This window comes from Callithrix jacchus, chromosome 5, assembly GCF_049354715.1.
Source record: "Callithrix jacchus isolate 240 chromosome 5, calJac240_pri, whole genome shotgun sequence".
Taxonomy (NCBI): Eukaryota; Metazoa; Chordata; class Mammalia; order Primates; family Cebidae; genus Callithrix; species Callithrix jacchus.
In genome coordinates, this window is record NC_133506.1 from 27587246 (window position 1) to 27609893 (window position 22648).

The 22648-nt window shown below is 37.2% G+C and overlaps 1 protein-coding gene across 30 annotated transcripts in view; it reads right to left on the bottom strand.

Annotated features, from left to right (window-relative positions):
* The window catches only part of RALGAPA2 (Ral GTPase activating protein catalytic subunit alpha 2), a 346879-nt gene that overhangs the window by 189076 nt on the left and 135155 nt on the right, over positions 1–22648 (bottom strand). For all 30 annotated transcript variants that reach the window (XR_013535138.1, XR_013535137.1, XM_078371500.1 and 27 more), the window contains 7 exons: positions 20686–20823; positions 18768–18865; positions 17173–17263; positions 15365–15538; positions 4176–4369; positions 3098–3200; positions 2712–2863 (listed from right to left, as the gene is read on the bottom strand). Coding sequence is in view for 28 of the 30 variants with exons in the window: in XM_078371500.1 (XP_078227626.1) it covers positions 2712–2863; positions 3098–3200; positions 4176–4369; positions 15365–15538; positions 17173–17263; positions 18768–18865; positions 20686–20823 (950 nt within the window). In the remaining 2 variants the exon portion in view is untranslated. The remainder of the gene's footprint in view (positions 1–2711; positions 2864–3097; positions 3201–4175; positions 4370–15364; positions 15539–17172; positions 17264–18767; positions 18866–20685; positions 20824–22648) is intronic.

The following is a 22648-nucleotide window of genomic DNA, read 5'->3' on the forward strand; positions in this document are numbered from 1 at the left end:
GATTTTATTTGTGAGACAAAACTGACCATCAGTTTTAAACAATTATTTACGACTATGTATTTAAAAACACAGGACACCCTTCATAAGGTTCTCTTTGCATAAATAAATCCTTTTAGTAGTAGGATACATAAAAGTGTGGCCCTTTGAGAATTCTCACAAAACAGAAAGAAGCCCTGAAATGTTACCATTCACAGGTACCCAGTTTGTTAATTAAAAAATTGAATTTAACTGTGTTCTCTACAGTAAATGCTTTCTTTTCTGCTATAATTAATATAAAATGTGTTTCCAAAATTATATAAGTTCTTGAACAACCACTATGATCTATTTAGACATGTGAACCAAAAGTTAAACTAATTACCAGAGACATTTCTTACTTAAATGAAAAAAGTTTCTTTCATTAGGTCTTCTGCGTAATTTTCTTCTGGCAAAGGAATAAAGTTTACTTAGAGTAATTCTGTTTGGCAGACAGTCAGGGCTTCTAAAATACATACAAATAATTGTTAAGGTTAAAGAAAACAGTCAACTCTATTAAACTCACATAAAAATTCAAGCTTCTAATAGCCTAAACAATAGGCTGATTTTTAAATAGAGATTTATGATATCCTCATTTTTTCTTAGAAGTCTCAATGTTAGGATTAATGTTAGCATTGGACCATCTTTTAATATGTATGTATTTCACTATGAACTACAAAAGATAATGGGCCTTAATTAAAAACATAATATGCATTAAAATGTAAACACAATTTTAAGCACAAAATTTGAAAATTCTTTTGTCTTTACTATAAAATCGTATTTCTTAAAATGATTTGTAAAATAATTTTTTCAGGTTCTCTAACTCTATATAATATACCCTTATTTCATCTCATTTTGTTTCATTTCCACACCTACACACCTTAGAACAGAAAGATAATTTGAAACTCACCTATTTACATGACTTTCTAAAAAACTCATTCTAAGGAACACTTTACTGCTAACTTACTTGTTTTTATAAAATAAGAAGGATCTATAGTTGATGATTATTTCCAAGTAAATGTTTTTTCCTGCAAAATATTAGCAAAAGGCTTCTTTCAGGTAGAGCATTGTGAAGTAAACTTTCCTCTTTTGCTTCTTTCACTGAAGGAGTTCATTATCATCTGTGAGAGTTAATTCTCTTTTCTACACCCCATAATCCTCCACACACCCTGAGTTGCATCATTCTGTAAAAGATGCTTCCACTTGCAATGATGGCTGTAAAATATTTGAGCAAGGAGTACAAGCAATTCTACTCTATGTCCCCATTTCTACATTTTTCTAGGAAATAAATGAGATTATGGGTTTAAGCCAGCCTGCTACACAGATGTCCTCTATACACTGCTAAAATCACAATGAATATGATGGAATACTGGCTAGGACGGTATGGTTATTATTTAATATAAGAGTTCAATGAGCTTTAAAGCTCAAAGTAAGTACTGGGAAATACATACTGCAAACTCTTTAAATAGGGCTCAAAAGTTAAAAAGGTTTAAATGCATTCTAAAGCAACACAAAAGGCTTGGGACGTAAGCTAGGGATGCAATCTAGCTTGCATCCCAATAAACAAGTTTTTCTTGGTGCTGTAGACTGCATCCCTAGCTTACTTCTTACATATAACCTAGGGATATCAAAAGGTCTGTGAATCCGCATCAGACCTTCAAAGAATAAAAGAAATGCAGAAAGGACAGCTACTTGATAGTTAATAAATGATTCAAGTTCATTAATAAGTATTTACAATTTAAAGGGTAAATTCTGAAACATTCCCTATACCTCTAATTGGTTAAGAAAACCTAGTGATAAAATGAAATGCCTTAAAATTTCTTGAATATTTTCTATTCCTTTCTTTCCATCCCCAATGCTACCAGCTTAGTTCTTATCATTTAAGAAAATCTGTGTTAGTTTAAATACTTCCTAATTTTTCTCAGTCTACAGGCCAATCTCCCATTCTATCCTACCATCACATTTTCAACTCCATCTTCCAAATGCAGTCCAGAATAATCTCCGTGAAGCATAAATCAATCACATCACTTGCCTGCTTGGTATCCCAAATCAATTTAAGAATCCATGTGTCCCTATCCATAACCTCCCTCAACTGGCAGACGTCTTCCCAAGGGAGGAAGGCCAGGGACTGGCCACATCCTATCCCCCAAACCCAGGGTCTACAAGGAAGAAGCAGTAGCTAGTGGCTCCATGGGCCTTTCTGTTCTAACTTGACCCAAACTTAAATTGAATTGGGAGAAATTAAGATAACTCCTTATCAAGAAATACCTGGACTCCTTTTCTATCTTATGGGTAAAGTCTTTCACAAAAACATCCTAACTACTAAAACAACCATTTTCACACATGATCAGTATCACTTTCTTCAAACCATATTTAATGCAGAACCCAAACAAAAAATGGTTATAATAGTATTTGGAGGTTGACAACACAGGCAGAGTTAAGATTATAGAGGCCACAGAATAAAATTAAAATTGGTTGGCACAATGCAATCAATGCAAAGTAAGAGGGGAGAAGAGGCAGGGATGTGAAACCTGATTTATGTTTTTGAAAGACCATTGTGCTTGCTGTGTGTAAGAGAGTTGAAACTACTGAGAAATTCAACGCTTCTGATATATTTTCATAAATCTTAGTAGTGCCTTTAAACAGTGATATGCCATTTCCAATTAATGAGCAATCACAATAAAGGAGTCACAGAATACCTGATCCTCGCTGGTTAATCCCAGGTGCATCACAAGGTAAAAATGCACCAGGAAATCTGAGTTTGGCAGAACGTCCTGGCGTCTGGTCATCATGGCACAGATCAGCCTGTAGGCTTGCAGTTTGCCTTCCTTATATTCATTTGGCAGTGTCGCTGCCTGTCAAGGAGATGAAGTTTCCAGATTAAATCAAGCCCAGGTGCAGAGGATTTCAACATTTCATTTACTTCTCAGTTTTCCTCAAGAGTTGTTTATGGACACGTGGGATGCAGTGGCTTTAGTAAGACCCAGCCTGTCTTCAAAACATGCACTCTTGGGCAATTACATTTTTCAAACTCAATTTCGGGAAGGAAGAGGAAATTGCAATAAAGGAATAAACACATAACCACTTGCCTTAAAAAGCCATGATGCAAACATTCTGAGTGGTGGAATCAAAAGTGGAGGAGACGGAGAAGACTGGTTATCCAGGCTTATTGCTAGATTATCCCGTATCTAATTCACAAAGAGGAGAATTTCAGGGTAGGTAACATTACTTTTATCCCAACAGTATTTCAATATTGTCTTCCATAACCAAATAGGTGCTTCCAGCTAAACTTCTACAAGTTAAGTGAAAACCTGTAATATTTACAAATTTTTCTTTTATCATGAGATTATCCTTTTGAATTGTGTGTTTGACTTACTGTAAGTGGTTTTAGATTTAAATACCAAACAAAGGCATTGTTTTTCCTTGAATGTTAATGGCTGGGGAGGTCCTGAATTCCAAATGTAAGTAATATTTTAATGAGTTATTACTAAACAAACATGAATCATGTTTTTGAAAAAAAATTGAATAACATAAGAACGTCAGAAACCAAACAAAAATCAGAATAAAAATTCTATGTACTACTTAGGAGGCTGAGGCAGAAGAACTGCTTGAACCCAGGAGGCGGAGGGTGCAGTGAGCTGAGATCCGGCCACTGGATTCCAGCCTGAGTGAGAGCAAGGCTCCGTCTCAAAAACAATTGTATGCACTCTAAGATTCTTCTACTTTTGTAAAAAGAAAGAAGACTATATATTAATATTGGCTCTTTCTTTTTTGTTTTCCCCAGATGATCCTGTTGCAAATATTGGCTATTTCTATGAATAGTGATGTGCATTTTCTTGTTTGTATTTTTCTACATTTTTCAAATTTTGTACAGTACAATCAGTATCGCATTTATAAAGAGAATAACCAGAACTACTTAACATCTTATATTTAATATCCTATAACAATATTCTACTTTGCACTAAGTAACTTTTACATTTATAAACTATTCATGTTATATATGATTATTCTTTGAAAATCAAATGTACTTTGTCTAAACATACAATTTGTGTTTTAGAATATGTTCAGTAGTTAACTGTTAACACAATTTTTACATTAAATGTAAAAAAATGTAAAAAACCATTTTCCTAGATTAGAATAAAAAGTAACATAGTAGGACTTACCTTTGCTAGTTTGTACCAGAGTTCATAGAGATAGCAGAAAACTCTGGCATGAATCTTGGGTGACTGAATGTTATTCACATCTCCAAGGATCCCCAAAACTCTTCGCCATAACACAGCAGCAGAGTCTGGGTGCCAACCAGCGAGGCTCCCCCCGGCAATTATACTGCAGTCATCTGCAAGGCACTCGCTACTATCTATGCAGAAAAACATGTCTGTTAACCCTGTAAACAATCTTGATTTCATCATACCATTTTTCTTTAATGCAAATTACCTATTTTTAAAATTATATGTATTCGAAGCAAAATAAGGTAAAAATGTGAAACAGCTGAGAATTTAAAAGGAGAGAAAACCAGGTTCAATGAAGAAAGGTCAAATAGTTTTGATTCTTCAAACTAAAAGGGCAACAATCTAAGAGATGACATAACAGTTCCTGGAGACCCTGTGATGGGTTTTATAAATCAGGGAAGAGGAAGAGGGAGATCCTTGAACAGCATAGGTGGGAAACAGTGCCATGGAAATGGATGGCCAGGGAAGCCTCAGTGCCAGAGTAACATCTCCCCAGTGCTTGTTGTTGTTAGGTCAGGTTTTGGGGATAAAACGTGCATACAAGACATCTTCATCCCTTTCAAGTTTAAGGAGTTTTTTTTTTTGAGATGGAGTTTCGCTCGTTACCCAGGCTGGAGTGCAATGGCACGATCTCGGCTCACCGCAACCTCCGCCTCCTGAGGTCAGGGGATTCTCCTGCCTCAGCCTCCTGAGTAGCTGGGATTACAGGCATGCACCACCGTGCCCACCTAATTTTTTTTTTTTTTGTATTTTTAGTAGAGACGGGGTTTCACCATGTTGACCAGGATGGTCTCCATCTCTTGACCTCGTGATCCACCCGCCTCAGCCTCCCAAAGTGCTGGGATTACAGGCATGAGCCACCACGCCTGGCCAAAGTTTAAGGAGTTTTAAGGAATGTATACATTCATGTAACTGTTGCCATAACTTGCCACCAGAACTGAGATACAGAAGAGTCCCATCACTCCAAAAACGGCCCCTTCAAATCTGGTCCCCTTCCTCTATTCTCAGTGTCTTGCAACCACTGCTTTGCTTTCTGTTCCTATTGTTTTGCCTTTTCCAGAATGTCTCAAGAATGAAATTCTACAGTTTGTAGTCTTTCTGTCCGGTTTCTTTCACTCAGAAAAAGGCATTTGAGATTCAGCCGTACAGTTGTGGGTATCAGCTGTCTCTGCTTATTGTTGATTAATCTTCTATTTTATAGATGTATCATAGTTTATCCATTCACCTGTCGATATTTAGATTGGTTCCTATTTTTGGCAATTATGAATACAGTTGCCATAAACATTCATGTACAAGCTTTTCTGTTAACTTATGTCTACATTTCTCTTCAGCAAATATCTAGGAGTGAGATTCCTGGATCCAGTCATAACTGTATGCTTAATTAACATTTAACTGAAGAAAGAAACTGTCAAACTGTTTTCCAAAGTGCTATGATGGTCTGCATCCCGCGAGCAAAGTATGAGAGTTCCATTTGCTCTACTGCCTTGCTAGAACTTGATACTGTCAATTTAAAAAATTTTAACCATTCTTATAGGCATGGAGCAGTATGTCACTGAGGTTTTTGTTTGCAGTTCTCTAATGACTAAAGATTTTAAGCATGCAGTGACATGTGACTCAAACTTGAAGATGATGTGCAAATGGGCTATGCAGCTGTGTGGGGAAGAGCTAGTCAGGGAGAAGAGCTAGAGAAAAGGCTGTGAGATGAGACTGTGCTAACAAGTTCAAGGCACAGCATGTCTTTGTAATATATATTTAATTATGAAATATGAAGTTTTGTGCATTAAAACAGAGTTAATGAATAATTTAATGATTTACATATACATCTAATTTTATCATTTAAGTTATACAATTTTGTCTTTTGGATGCCTGTTGCTTTAGGATGAGTAAAGGCTGGGGAAGACTGAGTTGATTAAGTCTCCACTTTCCTAAAATCATAAGCCTTTGGATTTTCAGAGTAAATGAAAAAGCAGCCAAAGACATGTAGGCACTACTTAAAGAATGCTGTATTGGCCAGGCGCGGTGGCTCACGCCTGTATTCCCAGCACTTTGGGAGGCCGAGGCAGGTGGATCACGAGGTCAAGGGATCGAGACTGGTCAACATGGTGAAACCCTGTCTCTACTAAAAATGCAAGAATTAGCTGGGCATGGTGGTGCGTGCCTGTAATCCCAGCTACTCAGGAGGCTGAGGCAGGAGAATTGCCTGAACCCAGGAGGTGGAGGCTGTGGTGAGCCGAGATTGCACCATTGCACTCCAGCCTGGGTAACAAGAGTGAAACTCCGTCTTGGAAAAAAAAAAAAAAGAATGCTGTATTATGACGAAAACATTTATCTCATAATATGTATGTAATAATCAACAGAGGCACAAAAACGTTTATCTCATAATACGTAATAATCAGCAGAGGAAGCATTTTAACTGCACGCTGTATTTTCCCACTCTACATCCTTTTGACTTCCTTGCAGCATTTAACACTTCTTCCTCATGCCCCTTTTCCACAATTCTGTCTCTATTTGCTTCCAGGACCAAGCACATTCCTCTCATCTCCCGCAGCTCAGTTTTTAAATTCCGGTTTCCACATCTACAACCTGCAACCTTTGCGCAAAGTTCAGTCTCTGTTCTCAAGTGTTCTATACCTCTTCTCCACTGGCATGGTGATTGAGTAAGCCACCAACTTCCATGTTGTTTAATGCAGTGTTCAATGTCCAGTCTTCAGCAGCATTTGATTCAGGTAATCATGTCTCCTTTCTGAAATGCTTCAACCATTTGACCCCCAGGTACGACCCTCACCTGGTCTTCTTCTTTTTGCTGGTGCTTCTTCAGCTCACAGACTGTGGCCACTGAAGGGCCCTGGAGCTTCTGTCTTCTCTATCTATACTCATGCCCTTCTTAATCTCATACAGACTTACTGTATGAGATTTTTAACATAGATATAGAAATTGATATTTTAATATAGAGATTTAAATTTAAATTAATAGATATTTAAATGCTATACATATACTGACAGCTCAGCATGCCCATTTCTGGCCTAGATTTCTTTCCTCAAGTTTAAACTCATTTCTCCAACAACGTATTTGACGGCTCTGCATGCTCAGGACTGAATTAAAGCAGAGTCCACAGCAGTGATGGCCTTTGGTCAGTTTCACTGCATACCTGAAGAACCTCAGATATATGTATGTTGAGTTTTTTTTTTTCCCCTGGAATTCAAAAGGCTCTCTCCTGCTCAAAGAGTATGTAAACTCTCCTTTAATCCCTCTGACTTCAAGACAGCATCTCTGCACTCAGACGTGTTGGTGACTCCAAGCCAGAACCCCCCTCACTAAATGTGTTCTCACCGTTCTCTAGGATGAAAAGGCAGCTGCCCGTGGCAACAGAGCTCTAACTAGTTCTTAAACAGACTTACAAATAGTCTCCTATTTCTAGCCCCATCATCACCTACTCCTGTAGCTACCTGATATGGAAAATTTTCTAACTCTTTTAGAGAACCAGCATTAATTAAAGTCTGGTTGTTTCTTGGCTTTCCCTTCTACTGACACAGAATTTAATATTCTCAGGTCTGCCAATTCATTCACCAGAGGCCACCTGTTCTGCAAGTTCAAGAAGTTGGTTGCTACTGTCTTTCTCCTGCCATCTTTGTCCTTGTGGATTTATGTCTTCATTAATATACATCATTTCAATGTGGCTTAGGTAGGGTTTGAAGGAGAAGTTGGGCCATTTGTGTTTGTTCACTCTACTGTCTTTAACTGGATATGCATTATTATAATTTGTAATGTCTTTGTCACTCATTTCTCTTGCTTATTTTTAAAAGCCACTTGTTTTCCTTATTTTGTAATTTTTGTTGTTGCCTTTAATGTATTTATTTTATATTTGGTAATTTTTCCCTGTATTAGTTTTTTTTTTAAATAAAATTTATTTTTTAAGAACAATTTTGGGGCTGGGCGCGGTGGCTCATGCCTATAATCCCAGCACTTTGGGAGGCTGAGGCAGGTGGATCACAAGGTCAAGAGATCAAGACCATCTTGGTCAACATGGTGGAACCCTGTCTCTACTAAAAATACAAAAATTAGCTGGGCATGGTGGCACGTGCCTGTAGTCCCAGCTACTTGGGAGGCTGAGGCAGGATAATTGCTTGAACCCAGGAGGCGGAGGTTGCGGTGGGCCGGGATCACGCCATTGCACTCCGGCCTGGGTAACAAGAGCGAAACTGGTTTTTTTTAATAAAAAAAAAAAAGGACAATTTTGGATTTAAAAAATTGTGACAACAGAGTTCCCTTATACTCCATACCTAATTTCTCCACTATTTACATCTTACCTTCTGATGGAATATTTATTACAATTAACAAACCAATACTAAAAGATTATTATAAAGTCTACACTTCATTGAGATTTTTTAGTTTCTACCTAATTCTTTTTTGTGTTCCAGGATCTCATGTAAGAAATAGCTGTCAGGTGTCCGCAGCCTCCTTGTGACTGAGAACTTCTTTCTCAGAACTGCCTTTGTTTCTGATGACCGCCATGGTTTTAAGGAGTACTGCTTTACAGGCTGTTCCTCAGTTGGGATCTATTTGATGCTCTCTCACAGATTTTTCTTTTGCATTTACATTTCTAGAATGAACTTCTCTGAGCCCTGATGTATGATATTTTTCCAATATTCTTCAATTTCATTTGTTAAGGCTTTATTTAGAATTTTTTGCTTATATGTTTATAAATGAGATGGCCTCCAATTATGTTTTTTTCATACTGACCTTGTCCGGTTTGTTATCAAGGTAACACAAGGTAGATAACAGAAGTGAGTTTCTTTCTCTTTCTACAGAATGGAATGAAAAAGATAAAGTTTCTCTTTACGTGAAGGTTTAGTAAAGCTAGAAATTCTCCTGTATTTTTATAGATCTATTTGAATAGTATACTGAATTATTTCTATAGTTTATATTGGTTTTGTAGTTGCTCCCTTTTCACCTCCTATATTTTTTTCTTGATCAATCTTGCCTGTTTGTCTATTTTTATTAGTGTTTTTAAAGAACAATTTCAGGTGTCTTCTATTATTTGCTTTCTAGTACATGCATGAATGCTCTCAGCTTTATTAGCTTCTTTTTCAACATCTATGTGATTGTTATTCTTTTCCTAACTTTTGAATAGAACACATTATGTTAATTTATTAACATAATTATTCCCAAAGTTCTCTTCTTCACCCCATACAAGTAAAGCCAAACTGATTTCTAGGCAATTATCCACCCCCACTGAGTGTTATCTTGAGTGTATATGTTGTTGGCATTTTTAAGGCCTAATTAAAGAAACCCAAGCACAATTTCTGGATCTGAGGAACTCAAGTAGAGGAATGACAGGGGCAACAACAGGCAAGAAAGACTGAATCTGAAAAGGAGCCAGGGCAGATCCAAAAATGGCTGCTCACTATAATATGCTATGCTTATTAAATTGGTGATGGAAAGATCCCAAGAAACGAAAACAAAAGATGTAATAATGATGGCACATGGTGCCATGGAAAGGCCTTCCCAAACACAGAAGCACTGTTTCTTCTCAGAGGAAAACATATCTGTATTTCCCACAAGAGTATCATATACTCAACTCAGGAGACACATTAAAATGTGCAGATATAATTCAAACTGGAATTCCCACACACTGTGCCTGAAAGGCAGAGTGTAAAAAGCCTAATTATGGGCCTTCTGGGTTCTCTGACTTTTATAAAGCCTTGGAAGAGAGACTTATCCTCCTAACTCTGTAAAGCAAGTACAATATCAGGCACCTGTGAGTCTGAGAAGGTATGCTGAAGCATTAATAAATGCTTATGAATCAACACGAGCCGCCAAGTGAACAAGCAGCATAATATGGCATTTATTTTTCTCATAAAGTATGCCATGGCATTTTCAATCCCTTGAGGAGAAAAAAATGTAAGGGGATTAGATAATTTGCAGCTTTGTTTCATCGCTAACCCCCACTCAAAAAATGTAACTATCCAAAATAGAGATTGGTCCCCAGCATCCCAAACACAGCGGAGCTTTGCTTGAGTAATCACTCCAAGTACACGCAGGCAGGTACTTCATCACTTGCACCTCTTGCAACCTGCCAACGAATATGCCCTTAGTTATGAAAGAATCCCACATAGAAAATCGGCTTCAATACTGCTTTACACTCAGAAAAATGCATGCCTCAATGATAAAATCCTAGGCAACATCCTCCATAAAATTATCAAGGTATGCTGACTTCTTTAGAAGTTTCTGCGATGCCTGTATGAGTTTCCTCGGTATTATTGTGAACAAGAATGTTAATGAGTTGAAATGTTTTGTCCAAAATTATTCTGCTCGTGGCATAAGTGACAGAACAGATGCTGACATTTTTTTTACGTGTAGACAGTTCCTCAGTGAAGGAGCACTTAATTAAAAATGGGGATTTGAGAGATTTCAGAAAATTTCATGTTTACCCTAAAAATACCCAAAATCTAGTTTATTTTCTTTCTCACTAGCAAGCTAGTATGTTAGCCTACTGTATTCCTGTTTTATTACTACGTAATGCTATGGGGATGTTTAAACTTTTTATTAAAGTGGGAACTCTTACAAGCATAACTGTGTTATCCTTCTCCAAACACATTCATAATTTTTACAAAGAAATCTAAAAGTTTACAACTTTGCAAATATAGAAAGGATTTCAGTCACAAAATAAGTCTTGGCAGTTGGCAAAATAAGCATTTATGGCCAAATGGTGATTTCATATGGCTGCAATTTTATAAAAGGTTGGCTCACTGTTAAAGAAATGTAGCCTCAGTCTTTGAAAACAAATTTTCCTTTTGCTTTGAAACTAAACATAAAAAACAAACCAAAAGGCTTGAGTGAAACAACTTAATTCTAGTGCCAAAAAATTCAGGCCTGGCCTGGATGTCAATGATCGAAGGGGAGAAGCAGCAGGTGGCATCTGCTTCCACCAGCGCAGCCTGACTCTCCTCTCCTTCTTTCTCTGCTCTTCAAGGACAATCATTGCTCACAGCAAAGATTTTAGAAGGTGAGTTACCAATGCCACAGTAGCTATCATTATTATTTTTCTGTCTAATATTTCATGACTTTAAAACACACCAAGTCTGGTGAAAATGCCAAAAATGCATGGGATGACAGAGAATGTTGACAAACCACTCTTGCAAAAACCATTTTAGTGGCAAGTAACAGGAGATGTAATTCATATTTGCAGCTATAATTAAAAGAAGTAGTAAAAAAAAATTCTGTAACATCTGGATTCAGGACTGCGATAAACACACTAAATAAAAGATTTTGAAACCATCTCATATATTATTTCTAAAAATTTTAAATTTAATTGTGCTATATAAAACAACAGCCTGCAGTTTAAAGTGCATTTGTTCACTTATTTAAGCATTTACTGAATGCTTCTCTCCTGTCATGAACTGTTCTCGGAAGCAAGAATCAGCTGTATACATTGTAGACAACAAGCCTCCCCTCCTGGAGTTTACATTCTAGTAGAGAAAGACCTTGGAAACTCCCAACTAAACCAAGATGCTAGATACATTTCTCACCAAACCTTACCTTAAAATTTATCACTAGGCTAACAAGAAGGTGGAAGGGAAAGAGCACAAGGCTGACTTTTACCCTTCGTGGTTCTGCTAAACCAGAGAACTCTTAAAGTTTCTATGGTAATACAGTTTTCATTTTGCTGAGGTTGAAGTACTGACACTTTTCTTATGATTAGCTTTTTTAAAAAAAATCATAGACCTTTTTAAAAAGATGTTTTCTTCCAAAAGTTTTTAAATTTTCCTTTTCACATTTATGTATTTTATCCCTCTGAAACTGACTTTGGGCATAGCGTGAGGTAGGAATTCTATTTTATTTTTTTTCCATATTGCTAAATACTTGTCCCACAGAAAATTTGTTGAACAACATTCTTTCCTTGTCAAACCTGACAAGCCACATATATCATATATCATGACTCCATGTCTGTGTGCACTCGGTTCTATATTTTATCTTCTGTTCCATTCGTCTATTTGTCTATCTCTGTAACTTTAAGGAAATCTCATAGAATTTACCACATTATTTGTGACTATCAGGATAAGTGTTATGTCTTCTGCCATTTTGTAAGCTCTTAAAAACTATAGTGGCTTATGACCTAGTCATCTTTTTATTCTCATAGCATCTAAACCAGTATTTCTAGACTATAAGCTTATTTGTTAAAAAAGGGATGAGGTCAGTGGCAATACTGACCCTTAGCTGTAGATTCATAAATGTCCCCTCCCCTGACTGTTTCAACAGAACTAAATTTATGCATGTGTTAACTATATTTTCTTATTTTCTGTCTTCTCAATGCTCTGGCATTACGGCCTCACTGATCAGGGAAGGACTGCCACTTCCAGGGTTAGCCAATTCCTAGAGATAGAAGTCTGTTCACCAGGCAGCATGCCTTTCATAGGCAAACCTACCAATCCAAAGTTCAGACCCTCCAACCACCTCCTTTCTCTAGCTCTCACATACCAAGTCAATTTCCCCTACCCTATCATCCCAGGACTGGGTACCAGGCAACTAGGAACAGCCCTATGCTCCAGAGCCCACTGAAATCATTCATACTAGTAATCCTAAGTCTGCATACCCTGCCTTGCCTTGCTATTGCCATAGAAATAACACTAAAGCTGTTGCCTCATTTTGTTCCTTCTGCCTCCTGGCGCTTTCCATGTGACCCCTGTTTCCAGGAATCCATGAATATAAGCTTCTTCCTCCACAACAATCACTTACAAGTCTGTATGTCTTACCACACCTGATTAAAACAAATCCCAGGTATACTTTAAGACCATGCACGGTAAATGTGGCTGCTATTTTCAGCAAACATGATTTAAATGAGAAAGCAAATACAAACTGGTACTTGCCAGTGATTATGGAATTTAAGTTTTAGAGGCAGTTCATTATGCTAAGCATTTCATAACTGGTAGGATTATTCAGTAAGAAACAAAGATATACTCAAATTGTTTCTCTTTGCATGTCCTAAAAAATCAGGCTCGTATGAGTTTTACTTTGAACATTTATGAAGAAATTGCTCTTTTAAGAACAGAAAGTTAAATTCAGAACTGTGATAATCCTTAAACCTTATCACATTACAGTTTGTCCTTTTCACGGATGACAAGGTGAACTGTTGAACTGTGTGTACTGATTCTCTATATTCGTATTTCAAAGAACTATGTATTTGGAAAAGTTAATCACAACATGGAGTGCATCATATAAAATTACCTCACAGAGGTTTATTAAATTGAGCTGTCCAATACATACTCTGAAATGGGATCAAAACTAATCTTCCCAAAGAACAGACAAAAGAAGTAATCACCTAATTTTCTTCCCTTTCAATAAAAATAATTAAAACCAGTCCATGTTTAAGTAAATTCAGTCTGAAGCTTCAGTTTTGCCTACTATAGTACCACAATGATGAGTTTCTCTTGGATAAACTGCAAGGATTCTCAAGTAGGTCAAAGGGCTTTAGAGTAATTTTAATTTTAACAGCAACACAGTGTAAAATAGTAGACACAACACTGCATGTTGAGCCAACACACTTTGGAAGCCAGTTTCATCTGTGGAACTCACACTCCAGCTTGCTAACAATGTCTCTGGTTCTCAGTTTCCTCATCTCTAAAACAGACACAATAAGACTTGGCCTGCTTCCCATACAGAATCGAAGAGAATGCTTCAATTAAATCTCATATCAATGTATTAGTCAAAATTATTATTCTATAAAGAATTTATCTAATACCACTTTTATATGTCAATTTTGTGAAATTTTAATGATAGTCTATCAAGAATTTCCCAAATATCAGAGACGTTTCAATTTTACAACACAGTGTAAACTAGTTTCCTTGGTTTAAAAAATCATCCATTAATGTAAAATTTTAGCTTTTATGTTAATCATTTTAAAATATTGTTTGGCATTTTAATAACTCTCTTTTACTAATCTTATTACTTGGTAGTGGTTATTTTCATACAAGGTGTCTGGGTGTGAACGTGAATGGACAACCAGAAAAGTCTTGGCTCTGGTCACCTTCCCCGCACTGATTCCTCAAAGCACGAGTCTCCCTGACACTCCACATTTCTGCACTGATTCCTCAGAGCACAAGTCTCCCTGACACTCCACATTTCCACACTGATGCCTCAGAGCATGAGTCTCTCTCGACACTCCACAAAACAAAGCAAAACAAAACCCAGCTCCTCCATGGTCTCCCGTTCTCATCAGCCTGGTCACACAGGTGAGAGAACTTAGCCACTGTGAGGCTCACTTACCCAGTGTCACACAATATGTGTGTGCACATGTGAATAGCTAAAACTGCAGACTGCTCCACACACACTCTTTTGGGCACCTAAGAAGTTCATTCATTCATTTATTCTTCCAACAACCTTTATAAAGTAGGGGCTGTTACCTCCAATTTACAGGTAAAGAAACAGAAGGACAGAGATTGAGTAACTAGCTCAAGACACCTAGCAATTCCTTGTCAGTGCCTGGAAGCCAACCAGAAAGTCTGGCTCTCAAGTCAAACAATCTGAGGTTAAAAAAGTTACAAAAAATAAGGATTATGAAGTTTTTTTTTTTTTAAGTTTAGAAACAAAACTAAATGATATGCTGCTTGACACACATGGTATTATTATGAAAACAAATTTGTGCTAGGGTTCCAGGATAATGGGAGAAGGAGAGGGACTTGAGAAAGACTTCTAGGAGACCCCATTGGCTTGGGTGCCATGCTAGGTCTTAAGTTGGGTAGTAGACTCACTGGTGTTCACTTTATTACTGTGCCCTGTAACTTACATATTGCATATGTTACAACTTACATTTTACGTATCAAATACTTTAAAAATTTCAAAAATTAATCAATAGGCTATCTAAACTCCTTGACTTATCCTGGATTTATAACATGTATGAGTTGGAAAAATCACTCTCCCTCTTTCTAGAGTAGAAGAAATTAAATCAGGGATGGTAAAGGCTTGGCATGAATACTATCCCTTCCTCCTACAGTGGACAGTGGTCAGGAGCATGGCACAATTCCTCCTACAACTGTTTCAGAACCCTCTCTATACAGGACTCCAAGAACCCAGAGCTAATCTCCCAGCTGTCTGCACGAGTGCCTCTTTTTCAAAATGCAGTTTACCTGTTAAGTTTGAAGCATCAGTGGGACTCAGTTGCAACCAGTGACGGGCATCAGCGTCAGCCACATCTGTGGGAGTATTCAGCTCTGGGTCTTCCTCACAGGTCTGCCATGGGCCCATGGACAGTTCTGCCTCATTGTTACAGCCCGGAGCTGTGTCACTGTTGGTACTTTCACCTGGTACAAGAGAAGAACCAAAGTTTAAAAAAAAAATAGCTGGAAATCAGAATGTTCACAATTGCTGTTATGCAAGTAACTAAACACTCAAACAGCAGACACATCAGGAATCATTCAGGTTCTTTGGCAGAACCTGCAGAACTTGAGAGGAGCTCAAAAAGTGTCCACATGGGGCTCTTGGTCAAGAAAATCAATCTTCCAAATACAGAATATTAATAGTCATTATGAGCACCACTATGTATCATTCAAGTGGCACTCGTCAATGTGTCTTCACTCAGCATCCCCTCTACCCAAATTACACCAAATCCTAGAGTGTGCTACGCTTACAAAATGAGGGTGGGTGGAGGAACAAGATAATCACTGATTCACCACAAATGCAAGTTTACTCCGCCAGATAGAAGAGTCTAAAGATGCTGTATTCCCCAAGCTTCACATGTAGACATAAACCTAGGGTGATTCATTCAGTGTCGTTTAGGGATTCAGTGCCTCAATATAATACAACAGATTTTCTAGAACAGAAATTCTCCCCTTTAAATAGTACTAAGTTCTAATTTGTCAGAATATAATAAGGCTGGGCTACTAAGGCTTATAGCACTATTTAGTCTGACATAAAAGAAACCTAGACAGTTCTGCTTCTCAAAGTCTCCTGTCTACTTCATAACAACTTTATGTGTCTACATCTCTGCCTGCTCACCCTTCTGGCTGCCCTCTGTATCTCCTCCTAAAAGCCCCCTACCCTTGCTGTTTCTAATCTGCTGTCCTTAATTTATTCACAAAGAACTGAAAGCTGTCTGAGTAACAGGTGACCAATGGCAGGTCCCAAACTTCATCTCCCAAAGAGCTCTAAGCCAACAGGGTGAAGATGGAGCTCCTCTGCACCCATCAAGAACCGTCTTGAACTTCAGAAGGTGTTTACTATGCTACTCTGGCACCTGACTTCAGGAAAGTAGAGTACTAAGGCTGTATTTTAAGATATATGTTAGTACATCTGAGGATTCCAATCCCATTTCATTTCCAAGTATTTATCCCATTGACTTCAATGTACTTCTGATGCCTTTTGCTTCTGGCCTCTGGGAACTTTCTGGGGAAGATAATTTTTCTCTCTGGTCTGTCTACTCACTCATGCCATCAGCCTCTGATGTACCGCTCACCTGGAGAAAGGCCCAGGTGTAGAAAAGCCTCTCAAAGTACAGGTGAGTGGAACTGTTTTATTGTTATGTATGGATGAACCTTTCATCAATTCTACGATTCCAGAAATAAAAAGGTACCATTTAACAACCATCTCTCTTAAACTGATAAGCTATCACTCAAGTTAGATGGTAAAAAGTGGGAAGAGCTCTTGAGTCCAGTTGCTTGAAATCAGCCTGGGCAACATGGTGAAACCTTATCTCTATAAAAAACAGAAAAATTAGCCAGGCACATTCACATGTGCCTGTAGTCCCAGCTACTCAGGAGGCTTGAGTGGGAGGTTAACCTGAGCCTGGGGAGGTTAAGGCTGCAGTGTGCCATGACTGTGCCAGAGCATTCCAGCCTGTGCAAAAGAGACTGTGTCTCAGATCACAATAATAATAAATAACATAAAAAGAAAATAGAACATGTAGTTGGAAGAACAGATTACATTTCTCAGAACTTACTCTTCTGTCTTTCCCTACATTTTCCTTGTGTCTGCTGCAAATCATCATTCAAATCCAATTCAGCAGGGCTGCTGCTTCTTCGAACCAAGATCTTCAGACAAAAAGAAATACTGTATTTACTACAGGAAAGTTTTTATTTCTACAAGACTTAAGTTTCTAGCCCAAATTTCTAAAGAAACAAACAAACAATAATAGCTAAACAAATTCATATTTTCTATTTGAAGGATATGTTTTCACAAATTACTATATTTAATTTTATGTTACTCAAGATCTGAAACTTTATATCCTCTACTTTGTCAATTTATATCCAATTAAACTGATCTAAGAAGAAACACCAAATTATAGGGAAGAAATTTGTCTTAAAGTTCTATTTATTTTTCTGATCAAGCACACATGTATAGTGAACATGATGCTCTAGGAAGGCCTAGATTACCCAACCAATGGTGAGTGTGCGGAAGGGAAGGCACAAACTCCACCAAGAGTTCTAAAGTTCCACTCAGCGTCTTCCTAGTTAAGTGTGCCACAGACTCTCCTGAACATTGCTTAACCTTGTATTAAATTCACAGGATTAAAAAAAAATCAGGAGGCAATTCGCCTCCTCTGAAAAGTTATAATATGCTTGGAAAGACAAACATACAGAAATTACACAAAATAATTATAATGTATATAAGCAAAATATGCCAATTTTTTGAAACAAAATATTTTGAAACAAAAATAGCCAATAAACATACTGGAAGATTTTTGCCCTCATTAGTAGTCTAAGAAATGCAAATTAAGATATCCTATTTTCACCCAGTTGACCAATAAAAATGAAAAAAAAATCTGATAATAGAAAGTATTGGTAAGAATGTAGATGAATGGGAGCTCTGTACAATGCTGGCAAAAATATAAGTGATGCAACCACTTCGGAGAACAGGGGTTATCTTGTAAAGAATAACATTCGTACATGCCCTTTTAAAAAATAAAGAGAAAAAAAACTTAACATGGGTTATTGTCCAGTAAGAAGGGACCAAAAAGAGGCCCTCCCTTTTTTATTTTGTATCTTTCTGTGATGTTTTAGTTTTCTATGAATATATACTACATTAAAAAAAATGAATAGGGGTTATCTGCATGAAAGAGTTATGGGTTTATGTTTTAATTTTCTTCTTTATATTTATATATATATTTAAATAAATGCCATTTAATTTAGTTTATTTTATTTTAAAGAAAACTAGTATCTTTGTGAATACTCACTGATTCTAGTAACTCATGTCAGATGGAGGCTACCTAAACTGATGTCAGGAACGGGGAATCTGAAATGTAAGTTTAACAGGCAAAGGTAACTGCTTAAAAATATCCAGTGCCATACACAGATCAGCCTCTGAAGAACTCAAACTCCATTTTCATGTTAACTTTTTCCTATTTTTGTAATGTGACTGTAATTTTACACAGAAAACAGGCAAAATATTGAAAGACCTCAACATCATTTGGGCCTACAACCTGTCTAAACGGAAAAAAAATGTTTTAATTATCACTGTCACCAATAAATATACTCATTGAGCACTAACTAATGTTTATTTTTAATGACAAACTGAAATGGTTTGAAAATATCTTACTGTTATTCCTTCGTGTTCTCTCTTCACATGGCCTTTATTCTCCTGAATAGGCTGAGGCTCTGAAGAACTCAAATTCTGTGCGTTTTCTGCCTTTTGACCTAGAAATGGTGGAGCAGGGGGTAGCAGAAATAGATAGAAGGAATGCTTCAGAAAGTAAAACTGGAAAATGATTTTATATATAAGTTAACTATTAAATTTAAATATTCTAAGATAAGTAAAGACAGGAATTATGGGCCTGGCAAAACAAAAGACTGTGGGTCAAGTTCACACTTTAGACCTGGTCTCTCGCCCACCGAGAACTCTGAAGAGAGTAGATTGATGATTGTTCTCTGTGACCAACAAGTTCACTAAGCGCATTTATGCTTGTACAGGGGAGGGCAATGAAACCCTTCTTGGGGTCTGGGGGAAGGTATCTCAGAGAAAAGGTGCCTAGGCTGGGCTGGTGAACTAACAGGAAGAAGAGAGCAGTAAGGTGCCTCAGTATTGCTTGAGAATAAAGACTGATGGGAGCACAAATAACCAGTTTTCAGTAATAAAAAAAGGAATATCATCACAAAGCCTGAAAACACTAAAACTGATCATAAGAGGATTTTATGAATAATCTGGGACCAATAAATTTGAAAAAAATGAATAAGTTTCTAAAAAAAACATAATTTATCAAAGGCAAAACAAGAAAAGAAAAATCTAAATAGTCCTATAACTATTTTATTTTTTAAACTTTTTAAATTTTTTAACTTGACATATAAAAACTGTATTAATGTACTGTGTATAGCATATGGAGTATAGCATGTGTATAAATGTGTGTATATACTGTGCAATGGCTAAATTAAGCTAATGAACGTGTATCACATACTTACTTTTTTGCAGTGAGAACACTTAAAATCTACTCTCAGCAATTTTCAAGAATACAACACACTTATAAATTATAGTCACCATACTGTACAACAGAACTCTTAAACTTATTCCTCCTCCATAACTGAAATTTTGTTAAAATATGAATGATATTTTAAAACATTCCTACAAGAAAAATCCAAGAAGCTGGTAGTTTCTACTAAATACATATGGAAAAGAATAATAACTTTATATAAAACCTTTCAAAAAATTTTCAGATACTACATTTTCTGAAACTTTTATTGTATTTTCTTATTTCAAGGGAATTTCTAAGAGAGAATAATTTCCTACTCATCTGATGAGACTAGCATGACCCTGACACTAAAAGATAGGAGATAACTTGTTGACAAAGAGAATGTCTTAATTTATGACACCCAAACAGAGTAAGTATGTCCACTGATACCAGACACACTTTAAACACACGCTTTCACTGAGAAACACATTCTTCACTGTTCATAGGTCAAACCATCTGTCTCCTTGCTTTCCACACCCTGTTGCTGTTGCAAGTTGTTGGTGAAACCGTGTAGATTAATGCCATTAAAAGTTATTATTTTCAACCTCAGCAGAGTCGGCAAGCTGCTAATAAACTTTTTCACAAGTCTGGTCAGCTTTCCATTCTCATTTTCAACTTTAATGGCTCTTCTCACAGCCCTTTCCCTACATCCCTGCCCCCCATCCTTCCTCCCTGCCTTCTGTAATATCTAACTGATGCCCTTCCTGACTCTGTGTTGTAACAGTCTCTATTTCTCTTCTACTCCAGCCACTTGCACTCCTGTCTAGTTCTCAAACATGCCAACCTTTAAAAAAGTGGGTATATATCTACATATAGATATATATAATTTAGACAAATGTTTAAATAATGCAAATATTTCACTGCCATAAATCACATCCTTGCAATCAAATTAAAAAGATTAATTCCCTTGAAATAAATATATTTAGAATACATGTACAAAGTAATGCTATATGCAGCTTCTGTTCCTCTACCAGAATCTATAGTTCCGTATTAATCACTGAAGACACCACATACCCTGAGAAAAATCTGAGCACAGTGGCTCAGGAATATCGGAGGTGCTGCTGCTCCGAAGGACCTGCTGCTGCTGTCCCACCGTGAGATGGCCAGATCCAGATGCAGGTGCATTTTCTGACTGTTGACACTCCTCCACTTCTGTGAGCATGAACGCAAAACATGCAAGGTTACAGTTCAAGATTTTTAAAAACACATTCACCACTTAAAACAACATATTTAAAAAATAAAATTTCAAATGCTTTTCACAAAAAATTTACAGTGAGATAATCTGCATTTACACCATCAAATTTCCTATATGTGCTAACCCCTAATATTGCACTCCAAGAACACATTTTTCACTTAAGCTCTATAGAAACTTATATTTTTCAATCAAAGTAAAGGAAAAAAGCCACAATAAAAGGTTAAGAACTGTAAAAGTCATTTAGAATTTCAGGGCCAGGCATGCCAAGGAAAGAGAGATCCAGGAGATGCATAAAATGGGCAATTTACATTTGAGAAGAACAGAAAACAACCACACACACACACACACACACACACACACACACCCCCTAAAGGAAGATGAAAGGAAACATGGGAATTTCTACTGCATTATTCCTTTTTAACAGATAAGTGCCCAACTGTCCAAAATAAAATTCTATAGTTATTAGTTATTTAATGGCTTATTTAATCAAATACAATGTCAAATTATTCTCTTAAGTACAGATTGATTCACATGTATTTAAAGAAAACCAATATATATATGACATAAAATAGAAAACCATAGATGGGTAGGGACTACAGGATAATCTCAGTATTATTACAAGCTATATTTCCCTAAAGAATGAGTTCCCCCAGCTCATTTCTAAACTGCACAGTACACTTTAATCTGTAAAGACCACCCAAGGCACTGGAATTACCACCCCACCCTCTCTCTCTAGAGTTACAGCTATAGTGTTGCACCATCTTTTACATAGGTTGTTTTAAGAGCCTGCTAACTAATCACTTATCACTGTCCCCATCTTCTTACCACCTTCATATCTATCCTCTCCATGGTCCCTCTAAAATAAAGATCTGACTGTGCCTCTCCTCTTAAAACCCACCAAAGTCCTCTCTTGCTATAGAGTTGTCAAATACATGCTAGTCAGGGTGAATACGGGCTTTCCTTGATCTCAAAGGACACACTGATCCCCTTGCAAGGTTCTCTAACTCACTTTAATCTCCGGTAGTACTAACCCAGTTGGCACCTGCTGTTCACTCCCCTATGCTAAACTCACACATGCTCCCTCATCCCTCTTTGCTGTGCTGCCCTGGGAATATCCCCTACAGGACTTGCTCCCTGGCTTGCATGTAAGCCCCACTGCTATGTTTCTCACTAGATTCCACACTCACTCATGTAGTCATAAAACTCTACATCCACATAACTAAAATAAAGTATTTTCCAAAAATTTTAATCTGCTAATTACTACTACTAAGAAGAGGCTGATCAAAACTCAGCCTGTAGTGTCTTAACTGGCTGGGTCACCTGGTTTATCACCTGAAATGAAACTCACTGCCAGTGGGCCACCCTCTGCATAATCCTTTAATCCGAGTCATAAGGCAAAGTGATGGCTCACCTTACGCACGAAGTATGTAGGAAGATTCTAAATTTAATACACAGGGTTTCAATAAAGGGATGCTGTTTTATTTTTTCTATCCAAATGAAAATGCCATTTTATAGTATGTTGATACAGTTACAAGACCTTAAAACTATGAAATTTGTGTGATCTTACAAAAATTTATCTATTTCCTTGTTTTTTTGGGGGGGGGTGGTAGGAAACAGTGCCTTGCTCTGTCCCCAGGCTGGAGTGTGGTGGTGTGATCATAGCTCACTGCACACGTGACCTCCCTGGCTCAACTGATCCTCCCACCTCACCCTACTGACTACCTGGGAGTTTAGGTGCACGCCACTGTGGCCACAAATTTTTGTCTTTTCAGAGAGATGGGG